This window comes from Alnus glutinosa, chromosome 3, assembly GCF_958979055.1.
Source record: "Alnus glutinosa chromosome 3, dhAlnGlut1.1, whole genome shotgun sequence".
NCBI lineage: Eukaryota > Viridiplantae > Streptophyta > Magnoliopsida > Fagales > Betulaceae > Alnus > Alnus glutinosa.
This window is the reverse complement of record NC_084888.1, coordinates 2,359,236-2,377,017: the sequence shown is the minus strand read 5'-3', so window position 1 is coordinate 2,377,017 and position 17,782 is coordinate 2,359,236. Positions and strand designations below refer to the sequence as shown.

Sequence of the window (17,782 nt, the reverse complement as noted above, 5' to 3'; positions counted from 1 at the left end):
ACACACTTACGGGGTGGTCGGCTTCGAGGTAGACTGTTTAATCCGTCAACTCGAATACTATATGTTTAAGGAAAATGTTAAATTTACAACACCAACACAACAACCCCTCACATGAAGGTGGACTCCACACACTGGGACCCACCCTCATGTGAGGGATTGTTGTGTGGTTGTTGTGATGGTGTTGTGTATGAATCAAATCCCTATGTTTAATTAAGCATATCATATTTTTTTAATTTAAACAGGCTCCACAAATGAACTGACACGATCTGCTTAATCTGTTTAACTTGTTTAGACTAAAAGGAGACCCATTTATTCTATATTTGTTAATAGAATAACGATAAAAAAAAAATAAAAATTCATAAGGTAATTAAGTCGTGTCATGTACGTCTTCTCTCTATCAAAATTTCACGCCTAAATGTAATTCCACTATTATGCAAAATACATAGATTGACGCGTGGAATATATTTACTTTATTTTCAAGTTGACATTATAAAATATCAAATCGACTTGGAACTGACCTAATAATTATTTTATTCCTTTGATTTAATATAGAGAAATGGAAATTTGAAGTGTTATTATTATTATTACTAGGGACGAATTGAAACTATCTCATGACGTGTAATTTATACATCTAATGGAGGTCCATGATTAAGCCACACCTATTATTATCGTTTCTAGCGGACATAAAGAAATTAGAAAATATATATTATTTTTTTAAAAAATAAAAAATAAAAAATAAATTAGAAAAGTCATTAATGCTGAACTTATTGGACGTTTAATATTTATCAAGTTGCGGCCAACAAATAATAAACAAAAATAAATAAATAGCAAGTGGTAAATTCACAATGACATTGACGCGGTTTTCATTTAGGGCTCAACTACCAATCCCCCCACTCGCGGCCCGGGTACTTTCCGCAAACAGAAAAAACGACGAAACTACCCCGCTCTCTTCATGCTTTTTTTTGAAGCTTTTTAAGGTTTTTGCTGTTTTATGTAAATAAAGTTTGAGAATGTAATTTTTAAAAATAAAGTTAACCGCTCAAAAAAATTGCTTATTATGTTTAAAACACACCACTTACTTGTAATTTTACCTTTTTAAGCCGTTATTTTTTATTTTTTTTTATAAAAATTCCTTTTAGAAATTTAAATGAAAATACATTTTTTAACTTATAAAATTGCAAGTCCAAACGGGCCTTTTGATAGGCTGTTTTGAGAATGTATTTTGATATGATATAAAAGAAAAAAATTATTTTTGTATTTGTAGAAATATTTTGTGTTTGAATTACTTGTAAATATTTTTATTTTAAAAACAAAAAAATTAAAGATACATTCAACAAAAGCCACATATATTCAACTACCTACAGTAACTGTAGATGATCCATTATAATTAGGCTATCCCAATTTCATAAAATTAGAACATTAAAAAAAACATGTTACGAGATGTACCTGTTCCGAACAAACTCAAAGTGATGATCGAGCTCACCTGGTAAAGACAATTGTGTCCCATACCATACCTTTCTCTCTCTTATACTACTGTCCTGTAAAATTCGAACGCCCTAATTAGGCTAATTATAGTAAAAATCTCAATCCAGTTTTTTTTTTTTTTTTTTAACGCGGAAATTTCTTCCGATTTAAAATTGGAAAACCCCCAAAAGTCCCCAAAGACTGACTCCGTATATATTCTATTCCCCCAATCAGACGCATCCCAAAACCCTTCCAAAATTCCACACGATGCACCAATCAGCGTCAATTCAAATCCAAAAAACGAAATGAAAAAGACAGACAGACAGACTAAATCTGAACCCTCGGATCGCTGCCTCAAATGAATCGAAGAACCCAAAATTAGCGTCAATCTCCCCTTTCAATAGCCTCTCAAAAACACCAAAACACGCAAGCAAACAAACAAACAAAAAGTTTCCAAAATCCACATCCAATCTCTCAAAAAACCTCTTGGAAATGAACAACTCCAGCCGACCACCGCCTTCTTCTTCTCCGTCAGAGGCGGCCCTCGATACCTCGCCGCTGCTCGGCCAGTCCATAGCCGACAATCTCCTCCGGAGCCGCCGGCTCATCCGGCGCACGGCGCCTCCTCAACTACGCGGCGCGGCGCGGCTACTCCGGCGCGCGAGCGGGCGGCGCATGATGCTCCGCGAGCCGTCGGTCCGGGTCCGCGAGAATGCCGCGGAGCAGCTGGAGGAGCGCCAGAGCGACTGGGCGCACTCGAAGCCGGTGGTGGCCTTGGACGTTCTGTGGAACCTGGCTTTCGTGGGGCTCGGCCTCGCGGTCTTGGGGCTGAGCGTGAAGGAGAGGCCGGTCGTGCCGTTGAGGCTGTGGGTCGCTGGGTACGTGGCGCAATGTTTGTTCCATGTGTCGTGTGTGATCATGGAGTACAGGAAGCGACGCGAGGCGCGTCTGGCAGAATCGGAGGGAATTGCGAGTTGGGAAAATGGTGGGGATTCGAACTCCAACTCTGGGTCTGCGAGTGATGGAGAGGATTATGGGATAGAGCAGCGTCAGGTTGAGGAAGAAACCAGGTTAGATTCTCTAACGTCGTCTTGTTCTTGTGTTTATTTTATTTTATTTTATTTATTATTATTATTATTATTTGAATGGTAACATTAATTTGCGGACATATACAACTGTGCATGTAACTCAGAAGCATCTTTGGAAATTATTGTTTGTTTATGTTTTTAGAGATTTTGTTTAACTGGGTGCATCGTTTGCGGTGGGACTTGGTGGAAATTCATTGTGCATGTTCAATTGGCTTAAGGAAGTATATCTAATTTCACAATTTGCCTAACTCGCTAATGCAGTTTGGTAACAGCCTTTAAAATGTTTTGGGAATTAGTTAATGGTAATTGCATTGAGAAATAGTTAATTGCTGCTTCTGTGCATCTTTGAGAAAATGATTAGATTTGGATGCTTTTTTTTTTTTTTTGATGAATGAAAAACTTTTATAGCCCAAACAACCAAAAGTTACACATCAGAATTACAAAGGGCAATACAATAAAACTCAAAAGCCCTGCAAACAAACCAAAAACAGAGACAACCTCTGTAAATCACCTTACAACCCAATGAACCAAAAACACAAACAAACAGCAACTATCAGACTAAAAGAAGATCTTGTGTACATTCCACAAAGCCTCAAGCTGCACATTCATGGAAGACTTTTATAAGGGCCTTTAGCCATTATACGAGCCCGAACCTCCCCCTTTATCAGATCAGATCTGTATCACCAAAGTCAGCAGCCCAGCCTCAATTGACAGCAACTAACCGGTTCCAGCCCCACTTGAAGGCAGCAGCATATGTAAATTCCACCTATGTACAAGAGGAATGTGGTTGGACAGATTTTGAAACCTTCCTTTGGCCAAGATTCGAGACCTAACCTCCCACAAAATACTAGCCACAATAACCTCTTAGATTTGGATGCTTTGTTAATGAAGTAGGTGAAAATGCCATTCTTTGTTTCTGTGCAATATATGTAACTCATGGCTACTTATCCACGGGAAAGAATCTGACTGCAACTTTTCCTATGCCAAAAAAGAAAAACGAGGAAAAGGAAATAATAATGGATCGATGCTGAGATCTTCTGTAGAGGATAGTAGTCGAAACTTTAAGTCTATACGAAAAATTGAATAAACCAAACAAAGCCCTTTTCTAATTGGTGGCTTCAAGCCTGTAGCAAATATAAACGAGAGGATGTGAGGCCTGGAGAGAAAATGGGGTTGTATGGGAGAACGTGGTTGATTCTATTTACTTGTTGATCTATATGCTCTTTGTAGTTGTTTAATTTTTGTATGACTTTTGAGTTAGATATGTCAGTGAGCAGGATTTGATGTCTGCACTATCTCTAATAGAAATGTGTATGGATAACATTGATACTGTGGCAGTGTCATGAAGCATCTCGAGTCTGCAAATACAATGTTTTCGTTTATCTGGTGGATTGTTGGATTCTACTGGGTGACTGCTGGTGGTCAAACTTTGACACGTGATTCACCTCAGCTTTACTGGTACATTCAAACAATTTTTCTTCGATTTCAGTTTCTTCTTCAAACACTTCTCTGCTTCTCTTTTTATTGCTTATGGATGGGCCTATTTTGCAGGCTTTGTATTACATTTCTAGCTTTCGATGTCGTTTTCGTTGTGATCTGCCTTGCCGTTGCATGTCTCGTTGGTATTGCTGTCTGCTGCTGTTTACCATGCATAATCACAATCTTATATGTTGTGACAGATCAGGTAGATAAGGATGAATCTTTTATATATATATATAAGCAATTTGGCGTATTTATCTTCTGCTGAATATGCAATTTGTAGCTATTTTGGTGGACATAGGCTAGAGTTCACATGGTCAACATGATTATCTAATTATGTCTGTTTTTAGTGGTAAAAAGCAAATTCTCATGTGCTTAAAGCTTTGATGAGGCAAATTGTCAAATGTTGTCAGGTTGAATAAATTCTATAGTAAGCATGATGCTCGTATTTTAAACTATTTCTACTATGACTTTAAAATTAGATCTTAAAGTCTTAAACTTCAAACTGTGAAGTGCAGAAACTTCTGCTCTATTCATTTGATGAGCTGAAATTAAAATAAAGCATACTTATAGTTTCTTGTTTCATGCAAGAAACTTTTTTTTTTTTTTTTTTTTTTATGACGAGGAACCCTTCCAAGGCAGGGTAACTTTGTGTATTCTTCCCTGTCAAATAAACCTCAGATTCGTGTAAAGCGCCCCTTTCACACGGATCGGGTATACTCCGGCTTCGCCGGCAGGCTGGCCTTAAGGAATTGTTTGCACCCAAAGAGATTCGAACCTTAGATCTCATGGAACTATTACAAAGACTAATGCCCTTCACCACTTGAGCCAACCCTTTGGGGTTCATGCTAGAAACTTTTCATACAGGTAGAGCTTTACCTGACATCCTTTATTTGAGAAGATATTCGTTACGACATTCTGGTGACAATTTTATCTTATTTTAATTTATTCTGTTTCTGCTAGAACTTAAAACAAATTCTCCACAAATGTAAGAGACCACACCCCCTCCCACTCATTCTATTTCGTGGTTCACATAATATTATCTGTAGAAAGAGTAACACCTTCTCCAAACTTTTTTGGTTAAACTTTTACTTTGGTCCAACTTTCTAGTTGATTTCAATTTTTTCATGAACATTCAATTTTGTCAATTTAGTCCTTTTCTTATTAAACCATGTCAATGTCATTCTGTCAATTGGAGCAAAGAAGTTGTTAACATGGCTCACAGAAATTGTCTAAGTAATCATTGGTCATTTTTAGTTGATTTATGTCGTGTGTGGACTGATTTTCGTAGATTAATTTAAAAATGATATTTATTTAAATCTAGGGTTCTACCTTGGTTAGAACAGAGGAAGGAAGAAGAGTAGACAGCTCAGGCATGTGGTTGAGGTGCCACATCTGATGAGATGCATGCCCTTCATTGCTATGTCAGTTAAATTATGACACAAGTTTCCATGTCAGCAAAACTGATGACTTAGACAATCCATGAGCCACATCAGCTTTTTCCGTGCTCTAGTTGACTGCAAACTAACATTGGCATGATTTTATAAGCACACAAACCACCCAATTGAATTTAGGAGTGAAAGTTGAAATCAGCCAAAAAGTTAGATGATCAAAGTGTTAGTTTCACACCTGCCCTTTTCTGGTTTTTTTCTTTTAATGCATGATGGGTCTGATGAAAGCACTGTACCGAATCCAAAAATGTTTATGTGGTTAAAATAGAAGTGTTTTTGTCAAGAATCTTCGTAGTCCCATATAGAATCTTGTAGGTTGCAAAGTGAACTTAGTGTTTTGTTGAACCTCTTCTTTTGGAAGGCAGTTTCTGGACAATCCATTTAGATATCATTGCACAATTCAGCATTCCAGTGCTGTAGAATCTTAAAAATAAAGTATATTCTAAATTAAAGGATAATGATGCCTGGGACACAATCAGGCGACACTTGTGTTTGATTCTCCACTCCATGCATTGTGACATTTCATAGGTGAACTCATTTCATCTTTCCATGTGAAAAGGAAGGAGCAACAGAGGAAGAGATTGATCGATTACCAAAGTACAAATTCCGGAAGATAGGTGATGTTGAGAAAGTTGATGGGGAGACTCAAGAATCTTTTGGAGGAATGATGACTGAATGCGACACGGATACTCCCACAGAACGTGTTCTGTCCCAAGAGGATGCTGTAAGTTCCAATTTGTGTTATATATGACAAATATTTTGAATATTTCTTGGATGTCATCCTTGAGAATAGCTTGACATCTGTAAAAAAAAATAGGGTTGGACTTGTATAATCCATGCGTTGGACCGAAAGTTTGGTGGTTCAAGCACCATAGCTGCTCCAAGTGCAAAATGAGCACCACCTATGCAAACTAGGCGTTTCCAGATGATGTCTAATTACATAGGAGAATCCCATTGTGAAATTTCACTTTTGACGCTACATTTTTTTGTAAATCATAGGAATGTTGCATTTGCCTTTCTGCCTATGATGATGGAACTGAACTGCGTGAACTTCCTTGCAATCACCATTTCCACTGCACCTGCATAGACAAGTGGTTACACATCAATGCGACATGCCCTCTCTGCAAATTCAACATTTTGAAGTCTGTGGACCAAAGTGGTATTGAAGAGGTATAGAAAATAAAAGTTTCTCAACCAAGACCTGATTAGAGCCTCTTTTCTAGCATCTGTGTATCTCATGCTCACTTGGCATGCTGTCAGCAACCTGGACCTTCCATGCTTTGCTCTGAGTGACTTTCAGGGGGGAGTTCTGATGGTAAGATGTATATTTAGAGGGATAGAAATTTCCTTCTAACTATGTTGTAGGAGTCCTATTCAAAGTTTTATCATGTTTTTCTTGTTGTTTCCTAATCCTCTTCTTTAATGTATTTAATGTATATGGGCTTTATAAATCATGCATAAAGAGTACTCTAGTATGTTTCCACGATAATTGTAAAATTAGTAGTTCTTTTTGATTTCTCATGTTAAATATTATGGAACTTAATCTTATAATGCTGGAAAAAGAGAGAAGCAAAGCCCTTTTGTTTGTAGTTACCTCTGAGTTATCTGTTTTGTTTTTATAATTGTATGAGTATTAATGAAAAAGATCAAAATATATTTATCTTTTAAGATAATTCTTAATTTATGTTAGAGGTATCGTGGTTTGTATTACTTTTTGTCTCATAAAAATAATTCATATTTTCTTTTTGCTATGTCTTGAAATGATTTTCTGTATTCAAAATAAAATTTGTGCTTTCTGTAAGGGAACTATTCTTGCGGAACAGAGGAAGAAACTATCATTTGTTTCAAGAGATTTGAAAAAAAAGAAAAGAAAAAAGAGAGACATTTGAATTGGAACAAGAGTATGAGATACAAACGATCATTTATTTCAAGACACTGGAACAAGGTTTGTTGCTTGTCAAAAAGCATTAAAAAATAAAAAAAAAAAAAAAATCATGATATACAGGAGAGGTAGGGTTTTTTAGTAAAATTAAGGAGAAACTACATTTATTCCACTAAGTAAATTACCCTTTTGCAATGTCTCCTTAATCTTTCAATTGGGTGCTGCACTATACCAATCTACCATTGGATCCGACTTCTATGTAGTAGGTCTACCGCATAGATGTTAGTCTAAATCAACATAGTTTTAGACTAAGGGTGCGTTTGGGATTGCGATTTCATAGACAATAAGTGCGATTTTAAACCAAATCGCAGAACATAAATCGTTTGGGAACTACGTTTTTAAAAATTGCAATTTGAAAACGTAGAAAATCTGCTTTTTCAAATCGCAGATAAGATGGTGCTTTTTTGAAAACGTAGAATTTTAAAGGTAAATTCGCGATTTTAAAGGCTAAACTGCGATTTTGCCAAACGCTTAACTGCGTTTTTAAAAATCACTTTTTTCAAATCGCACATTTTAAAATCGTTATTTTAAATCGCATTTTTTGAAATCGCAAACCCAAACGAACCCTAACAGTAAAAGCGCATATACTATGCCTGCTATGTTTGTTAATTTGCGTGCAAATGCTCTCTCTCTCTCTCTGATAAATGGGTCTTTCGTTTTCTTTATTTTTCTTAGAGTCTGAAATAACTCTCTCCATAGTCTTCTTCTCCCTTCGTTTCTTCACAGTAGCTTGTCGTCATGGTGGATAGTGTCTAGTGAAGCATGGTGGCGGAGATGCCAGAGAACAATGCGGCTACGCCATCGGTTTGGACGATACGCGCGCCGACGAAGATGGGTCCCCCAGACGAAGCGATGGGGGCGGGACGTGGAGGATGGTGGTGGTAGTCCCTACAGTGGCAAAAGCTTGGCGGGGATTGTGGAGGGGTTGTGGGGTGGGCGCTTGGACTTTCTCGCCTTGGAGTTGCATGCAGACTTTGATGAAATCCAGAGAGTGAGTGGAACAGCCTGCAACAATGGAAGCAATGCTTGCCTTCGACGAAACCCTTGAGACCCATCTTTTCTTTTTTCTTTCTTAAAATGTTTATACACAAAATTTTCTTTTCTGTGAAAAAGAAAGACGAAAAAGGGGCAAGAGAGAAGGTTAGGAACCACAATTATATGCGCTTTTGTTGTTGGTCTAAACGATGTCGTAATTTTGCCTCCCCTTAAAAGACAAGAACACCCCTAAAATCCCTCAAAAAGATTAATAAAAATAACCCTAAAAATCCCCCCCCCCCCCCCCCAAAAAAAAAAAAAAAAAAGACAAATAATCAAGAAAAAAACTAACTATTTTTTGTTGTCTTTTTTATTTTATTTTTTTATTTTTTTATGGGCATTTTTATCTTTTTGGAGGGCAAAAGGGGATATTGCAACCTAAATAGTAGATTGGTTTGCGTCTCCTACATTGGGATCCGAATAGAATTGAAGGGTCTTGACACTATTATGTCTTTTCTCGTCTCTTGCTGGTCCGCAATTTGTTCCGTTTACAAAACTTTGCCTACTTTAACCGCCTTGTTTGGCAGGCTCAGTTTCTTTAACAAGTCAGGTCATTTATTTGACTTATTCTCAATTATTCTAAGGATGCCTCGGTCGCGCTTGTTTTTTATTTTCTTGCAATTTTTCCATTTCCCCCCGCATTGAGTAGGAAAAATAAATAAATTAAAAGTTAGGAAAATATTACAAATTGAATAATAGATTGAAAAGAAAATGTAGCAGTTTTCCTAAAATTAAAAAAGTTACATAAACACCTAATTAGATAATAAATAAAAAATAGTAGCTCAGAATCGCGTTTTTCAATCTGTAAGATCAGACGATGGTGATGGACCCAACCATCACAGAAGCGCAGAAAATCATCACCGCCCTTCGAACTCGGGTATGTCCCGTGGAAGGATACTAATCTACCACTAGACAACTAGTACCTTTTGTGAAGTTCACGCTTATCTGTTGCTAATAACCCCTTTAAAACTCCTTTAAACATTAAAATCTGCCTACAGAATTTTGCATTCATCTTATTACTTGTACGTCTTTTTTTTGTTTTTTCTTTTCCAATAAATCTGTGATGCAAACATTAAAGGGCATATTAATATGCGGAATAGATTTTTGTAATAAAATAGTTATTCATATGGAATAATAATTTATTTGTTTTGTTGCACATTATGCCTTAAAATAGCTATTTCCCGAAGAACAAAATGATTTTTTCAAAAAAAACCATTTTTTCCTACAAACCTACACTTTTTGTCTAAAAATAAAAAATTGATCATTGCACAACATATTTTACACAACACACGCACATGGGGTGGGAACCTATGTGACTCCAATACAAGACATAATTCAACCCTCCTTTTAGTTGTTGTTATGAGTTATTAGGTTAATTTCATGTACCATACCGGTCTACCGTTGAGGTTGTAATATCTTCTTTTTGCCTCCACTAAAATCCTTCAAAAAGATAAAAAAAAAAAAAAAAAAAAAAATACTATTAAAAATAAAAAATAAAAAAGCGAAAAATTATTTTGGGTTTTTTTTTTTTTTTTTTTTTGGCTTATGTTTTTATTTACCAAATTGAAAGATTGGAAAAATATTGCAAATTGAGTTATAGATTGAGATTTGAGAAGAGTGCGTAGTTTCCCTAAAATTAAAAAATTACATAAAAAAAAAGAAAAAGAAAAAGAAAAGCTTCCAAAAATAAATACAACACCTAATTAATTAAGACCGCCATTAATAACAATAGCCCAAAGAAACGCAAAAAGAAAGAGCTCAGATGCACGTATTTTCGTCAAATTGATCAGACAATTGTGATGGACCCAACCATCAACCGTAGTGCAGAAATCGTCACTGCTCTTCGAACCCGGGTTCTGCACCGTGGAAGGATACAGTTCAACCACTAGACTACCAGTACCTTTTGTTAACACCTAGCTTATCTTTTTAATATACTCTTTTGAAAACTCCTTTAAACATTAAATTTATGCATTCATCTTATTACTTGTACCTTTTTTTCTTTTCCAACAAATCTTTGATACAAGCATTATGCAAAGATTAACTAATGGGTTTCGTGTTGTGTATCAAACTTCAATGATAATTGATGGAATTCCAACTGACTGACTACTTCTTCTTTTCTACTTAATTTATGTTTACTTGATTTGAGTAGGTTATTTAGGTGCTTATTATTGGATCGTCCAACCTTTTTTTTATGTTTATTTTTGTAAATTTTGTTCCTTTCCCGTCCCATTTGTAGTCTATAGAAAAAAATAAATAAATAAATAAATAAATTGATCGAACTCCAAGTACATGCATGAAAAGTATGATCCTAATAATCAGACCTTTTCCATGGGTGCCAATTGCCATAGGCTTTTCCATTGAAATTCATGCTGAAAATCTTTTTTTGCCATCAAGAAATTAAATAAAAAGAAAAGAAAATTTGACTAATAAATTATACTTACCCCGCGTCAATGCACCAATAACAAAGAATTTCACCACGCCTCAATTGTTCTTATTTGCTCCTAAACACAAATATTATACATTATCAAAACCTCAAAAAATAAAATACATATTATTTTCCAATTTTACCAAACATTTAAATCCTTATATTTCTCAATTCATTGGTAACCAATTCACTTGATCATTTTTACAAATCCTCTAAATATATCTATTAACATAATGAATTCATAAATTCAATGGAAACATCTTTTAGAAGTTTTTGGGGTTTAACATTTTATAAAATCACTCTCGAGGGTTTAAAATTGATCAAATCTCTCATTAAGATACGCTTTATTATCAAATCGCTCCCTTTCTACCTTTGTTAGGATTTTTAACTAAAATTGTGGCATATAGGCATAAGACCACCCTGTACTCAATAAGATAACGGGTAAATATAAATGCACTCATTGAGTAATCGCGTCATTTCAAATAACTTTATGAGTTTTTAAACCCTATTAATGCACATGACTTATCATCTAAAGACTCACATTCTATACATGAGTATAGGGATAATCATCCTATACAGTACTCTAGTGATAGAGAGATAAGATGGAGTTATAATAGAGTTAGACTTCAATATAACAACATGCAAAGATAGAGAGATAAAGATATAGATTCAAATGTATAAGATATAGATATGCTTCAATGTAAAGAGGTAGAGTTGTAGTTAACCTAATATAGTGTAAAAGCCATAAATTAATATCGATCAATACAAGCACGGTTGAAATACTGTACAATAAGGGTGTTCGGGTGTTCTATTAAACCCAAATGTTTACTCTTTAAATTTTTTGAATTTTACTTTACACTTCATTCATTTTGTCCAAAATTATTAAAAATTATTGATGTGACATTATGCTAGCAATTTTGAAGCCTTAATTAAAAAATAATCTTTTTTATTTTATTAACAAAATTAAAATCTAAAAAAAAACAAAAAAACAAAAAAGTGCGCTAACCCCCCCCCGCGCAAGGAAGGGGGTTGCCACTCCATTGTTGGGGTGCCCATGCTGCCGTCCCATCGATCACCCCCTTCGCCAGTAAGATCCATGCCCACTAACAGAGGTTGGCATGGGTCATGACCCACTCATACCTTTTGTGGGGTGGTGGGATGGCCATCCACCCCTCTCCTTCCTCTTTCTTTTTTTTTTTTTTTTTTTTTTTTTTTTTTTTCTTAATTTTTTGAAGTATTTATGCCATGTGTCAAGCCGAGGTAACACTTATGTACACGTTGAACTATTTTATTGGGTCTAACATGGTCTTATAGGTACTTGCCACAATTTTAATTAAAAACCCTAATGACAAATGTATGGAGGGAGTGATTTGATAATATAGCATAATTTAAGGAGTGATTTCATTCATTTTAAATCATCATTTATCTTAAAAGCTTAAACAAATAACAAGAGATAATTTTAAACATTTAATTAATACTTTAACAATAAATTTTTTGATAAGTAAAAAAACACTTTGTTAAATATACTTTAACAATAATTAAAGGGAAAACTTCACAAAAGGGTACTCAACTATAGCGCTTTTTCACTTAAGGGTACTAATGTAGCAAAACGTTCAATCGAGTATATGAATTTATCAAAACCGTTCAATGTAGGGTATTCCGTCACCCTCCGTTCTAAATCGATGACGGAAGTGGAGTCATGTGACTTCCACGTGATTTTTAATGGCGTTTTTCCTATTATGCCCCTTAAGAAAATGCTCAAATACACATAAAGGACAAAACTCCCAGATGACACCGTATTAACAGCATCAACTGCCAAGGATCAGAAGCTTTGTCTTCAACCTCAGACCTCCCGCACTGCTGCGCTTTCTGCCTCCGAATCCTCTCTTTCGTAGGCTCCGTCTCTGCAAGTCCAAAATGTCTCTGGTGGCGAATGAGGAGTTCCAGCACATACTGCGTGTCCTCAATACGAACGTGGACGGAAAGCAGAAGATCATACTGAATCTCCTCCTTTGGAGGTAGGCAGCTAGCGTATGATGCCCAGAATCGCTTGTCTGTACTCTCCTTTAAACTCTAGTGCCTGTCAATCTCTCATGTCTCTGTTCATGGCGTAACGCGCTGTCTCTGTGTGAGAGAGAGAGAGAGAGAGAGAGAGAGAGCTCATAGATCGAAAAACAACAAAACCACGTGAAAATGGCAATTAAATATTTGGTTGGGCAAGCCAGACATTATTAGATTTTCTGTACTGTGGTTGTGGTTGGGTTTTGAACCTGTGGGTCAAAAGACAAGTAGTACTATACCTCTACACGGAAGGGTGATGCCTGCTTCAATCCCTATGAGTTTCCTGACCTCTGAGGATTGGATTTTCCCATTTTGGCTAACATTATTGGTTGTTGTCCTCGACAACCTTTTCTTCAATCAACTAACAAGTGAGACTTCTCACATACACCATTCAATACAGCTAATAATTAAGTTGCTGAATAGTTTGGTTCAAATTTTAAATGAAGGATGCTTTATATTTTGATTGATTCAGGGTTTGTGCATCTTTATTATGTTGTTTTGTCAAACTGAATACTGGGTCATTCTTGTTTTATTTCAAACTATACAATATGGAAACTTTCGTAATTATTTGATTCAGATTGGCTAATTTATGGTCCAATTATATATTCATGAGCTGTTGAGATGGATGAACTGTTTGCCTTCAAGAGTAACAAAGGAGCATGAGTACGTTTTGAGAAGCAAAAAAAAATGATGGCGTATAGCTTTGTTCAGAAATGTTAACAAAGGAGCGTGAGTACGTTTGGATTGATTGATGTGGCTGTAGCTGTAGCTCTAAACCGCATAATCACGTTAAGAATTTTCTACTAGTTTTGATATTTGTTTCAAATCCTTACAATGTTTAGAAATTTCAAAATTATCATTTTATTTTTTTGCAAAATCGATCATCTTCAAAGTTTCTTCCATTATTCAGTCCATTCCAGTGGCTCGACCAGTAACTGATGGCGAAAACTAAAAAATCCATGGCTGCGAAATCGAAAAAAAAGAACCAGTTTTTTCGGATAGCTTGCTCATAGTGCCCCTGCCCATTATAAATTTTGGTCTTATTAATAAATTTGATTTCTCAAGGCATGAGATGTGGCTCTGTTATGCTCTGTTTATCGAGCCTAAAACAGAGGAGGATAACCATAGTCATGCCACGAACTTAAGATTGAGCTTTCCTGTAGAACATGGCCTATCAGTGACTGTAAAGTATAAGAACTCCCTAATTGAAGCTATATCTACTAAAATTATGGTCTTCTCCCACATTCAGTGAGTTGATGATTATGTGTGCAAAAACAACCCAACATGCATGCATGTTGCCACCAAAATGTTGCAGGACCACAACAAAAACGAGGACAATGAACAAACTTTGCTTTGTCACCACTTTACGTCTTTATCATCGTCCTTTTCTTTCTTTTGTCTGCTGAGGCACCTTTATTTTTTCCATTGAAAATCAGCCAAGGAGCGCCCAAGAAGAAAAAAGAAAAGATTAACACATTAATTTTTAGTTGGGCTCCCGATGACGATGGGGACGCCGACAAAATGCAGATGACAAGGTCGGAGAAAGCGCGAATGATATACTTGTGGGTGTGTTTGGGATTTAAGGTTAGATAACATAAGAGAAGCTCATTCAGATACTCCCATTCACTTGTCACGTCCATTGGATTTCTTGCTTCAACCATTTCTTGCATTGAGCGCTGGAAATCAATGTAAGGATCCAGTGAGTACTTGGGCACTTTGACGCTTCCGGTGATGACTAATGTGTTGTCAGGATCTTCTTGCTTAGTGTTCGGGGACTCGAAAATGGAGTTGGAGCGGCCGGGGGAGGAGAAGAAAGCGTTGGGAGGCGAAGATGGTTGCAAAGTCCAGCGGCGAGTCTGTGTCGTCAGAGTCATCGGAGGAGGAGAAGAAGTCGACGGTGGAAGTCACGTGACTCCACTTAAGTGGCATAACAGGAAAAACGCCATTAAAAATCACGTGGAAGTCAAGTGACTTCATTTCCGTCATCGATTTAGAACGGAGGGTGACGGAATACCCTACATTGAACGGTTTTGATAAATTTTTACACTCGATTGAACGTTTTGCTACATTAATACCCTTAAGTGAAAAATCGCTATAATTGAGTACCCTTTTGTGAAGTTTCCCCATAATTAAATATGAAAAGTGAAACTTATGCAAGCAACCTCTTGCATGTGGCAAGATGCCACCTGCCTAACTACCACAAGCAAAAGCTCACCATTTTGTCTGCATTGTCTGCTACCTAACAGGCTTTAATTTGGAACCACCTGCTCCGTGGGCCGTGGCTGCAGCCTGCACCACATGGTTGGAAGGTGGCACCGACTATGGATATTATATTGTAAGTTTCAGGTTTGGTATATTATTATGATAGCGACGACATGTCGAAATTAATGACTTGGGAGGGATTTAGTTCCTACGTACAATTCAATACAGAATCTCATAATATTGCCAGCCAATATTATATATTTAAAATCTTTAACAACGTCGCGTAATTCATTGATATATATTATAAGATCTGTTTGGATTTACAATTTAAAAATAATACATTCAAAATGTACGATTTGAAAATACAGTTAAGTGTTTGACAACGTTACAATTTGACTATTAAAATCGCATTTTAATCTTGAAAATTATACATTTTCAAAAAAGCACACAATTGCCCACAATTTGAAAATATAGATTTTTCTATGTTTTCAAATTGTAAATTTTTAAAAACACAATTCTAAACAATCTATTTTATTTTCTGCAATTTAGTTTCATTTTTTATTTACAAAATCGCAATTCCAAACGCATTATAAATTAATAAGCTGTAGTGATTGTTTCCATTGGAGAAAAAATTTGGCTCCGGCTGCCGGAAACAGCCTTTTGAATCTTTGATCATGATATTATTTATTTTCAATTTTCAAACATATTCTCCTTAAAACTTGGTTATAACACAAACAACAAAAGACATAGGATTATAAGGAATACGTGATTGTAAGTGTTCAAATCACATATGACAATTTTATATATAGATTGAATATATTGAAATTCCTGTCAGTTTTCTTCCATTTTGGTAAGAAATCCTTTAAAATTTTCCCGGATTGGTACACCAAACTGGAATCCCAGTGACAACCCCAGCAAAATTATTCCCCCCCAGTGGCACTCCCATCCCTGTTCCCGAACAGGATGCGTATTCCGGGACCTTAGCTCTTACTGAAATGTTGATAATCCCGTTCTTCTCGCCCTTATAATCTCTCAGTCTGTAACTCAAAAAGTGCAAATAACTCTGAGGAACATACTCGCCGATAAAATCCGAGACCGGAACTCTTGCCACCCCAACAGTTTTGTTCCCCATAGAGGTCTTGCATTGTACCTCCACCGTGATAAACCGTGCATGCATTGGCACGTCCAACGCGAGTTTTTCATTCCACGAAGGATAGCTCCCGCCGTCCGCGTCCATCTTTGTCGTGCAAACGCTGTTGGAGTCTGTTCGGATCACAACGAAGGCATTCTTCTTGACCGGTTTCCTGTCGGTTCGTAGATTTTCCCCGGATATCACCGTGACTTCAAGGGTGCGTGACGTGCTTTCCATGTCGAACGTACAACAGCTGCCAATCGCGAATGCGTGTTCTTGTAGGCGTACGTGCGTATGAAGATTAGAATCTTGTACGTGTTCCTGGGTTTTGCGATTCCAAAGGTTTGGAGGATCGGAAACTGAGATCGGAATGAATTTTATAGGAGTCCAAAGGTTTGGAGGAAACTGAGATCGGAATGAATTTTATATAGGAGTGAATTTATGCTAGGAAAGGAAGCTTGAGAGAAGGGAGACAGAAACACGTACGTGGTTTCTGTTCTGCCGTTTGCACTAACGCGGAAGGGAAGTCCGACGGAGAAGGAAGTTCTTATGGGAGTTGACTTGTGCTTTTCCTAGACTTTTTCGGTGGGGGCATGGAATTCAATTCTGGCGTGTTTGGGGCACGCTGTAGAATTTTCAACTCATACCGGGGGAGAGTGGAATTCCAATTCCCCGGGCGCGCGGGTGCCGTTTTCCATATATTGGAATAAAATAGTAAATTATCTACTTAATTCTTACGACAATTTCATTGAGGAACGGGAATTAGTAAACTTCTACCTAATCCCGGGCCACCAAACTTTTTCAATAATTTCCTAATCATATTTATTGTGATGGCACGTTTTGGTTGTGGATTGATTCACTCTTGTTTGCGTTTTTAATACTTTTTTTTCGATCAAATAATCATATCCTATTCATATAATAACTACTAATTACTTGTAGGGATGAAACTAAGATGTTTATGGATGTGGATATAATTCTAAAATAAAATTTCAATATTTTATTTTCAAATAATTAAATTTATGACAAATTTTTCTAGTTCTTATAAAAAAACATGGTTTTATGTATATATTACTATCCATATCTAAAAATTGTAATATAACTCAGAGCACATATAAAAATATACATTATCGACTTTTTCATGTGAAAAAAATAAAAAGAAAATAATATCAGTCAGTCACAAATGCACATAATTATAAAAAATAAAAATAAAAAATTCAATCCTCTGCTTGGTCTCCAAAGGAAACGAAAGAATATATAAAGCAAAGATCAAGTTTTTAATTACTATTTTTTTTTTTCCTTTTCTTCGTAAGATTAGTTAGTTAAAAAAATCTCCAACATCTAAATTTAGTTAATTTTTTTTACTACACAAAATTAATATCAAAGTTCCGAAATTTTCCTTTTTTATTTTCTTCATTTTCTCTAAAACCAATTAAAAAATATTGATAAAATTTCAGGAAGATCCCTCGATTTGATGGATGCTGAGGGCGCTTTTTTTGTCGATGG

General features: G+C 36.1%; 2 protein-coding genes and 2 non-coding genes across 4 annotated transcripts; 1 reads left to right on the top strand and 3 right to left on the bottom strand.

The window, feature by feature from the left end:
• Positions 1-1,797: 1,797 nt before the first annotated feature.
• On the top strand, positions 1,798-7,075 carry LOC133863812 (E3 ubiquitin-protein ligase At4g11680). The gene is made up of 5 exons (XM_062299918.1): positions 1,798-2,534; positions 3,891-4,010; positions 4,104-4,236; positions 6,042-6,206; positions 6,482-7,075. The coding sequence occupies exons 1-5, from the start codon at positions 1,957-1,959 to the stop codon at positions 6,656-6,658; spliced, it is 1,173 nt and encodes a 390-aa protein (XP_062155902.1). The 5' UTR covers positions 1,798-1,956; the 3' UTR covers positions 6,659-7,075.
• A 2,162-nt stretch (positions 7,076-9,237) lies between these two features.
• Positions 9,238-9,325, bottom strand: LOC133865133 (small nucleolar RNA snoR114). Its single transcript, XR_009899658.1, has one exon. It is a non-coding gene; the product is annotated as a small nucleolar RNA snoR114 (small nucleolar RNA).
• An 888-nt stretch (positions 9,326-10,213) lies between these two features.
• Positions 10,214-10,301, bottom strand: LOC133865132 (small nucleolar RNA snoR114). The gene has a single exon (XR_009899657.1). It is a non-coding gene; the product is annotated as a small nucleolar RNA snoR114 (small nucleolar RNA).
• Positions 10,302-15,899: 5,598 nt separating this feature from the next.
• LOC133863823 (BON1-associated protein 2) lies at positions 15,900-16,709 on the bottom strand. Its single transcript, XM_062299933.1, has one exon. It carries the CDS (start codon positions 16,514-16,516, stop codon positions 16,010-16,012), a length of 507 nt encoding a protein of 168 aa, XP_062155917.1. The 5' UTR covers positions 16,517-16,709; the 3' UTR covers positions 15,900-16,009.
• Positions 16,710-17,782: the final 1,073 nt, after the last annotated feature.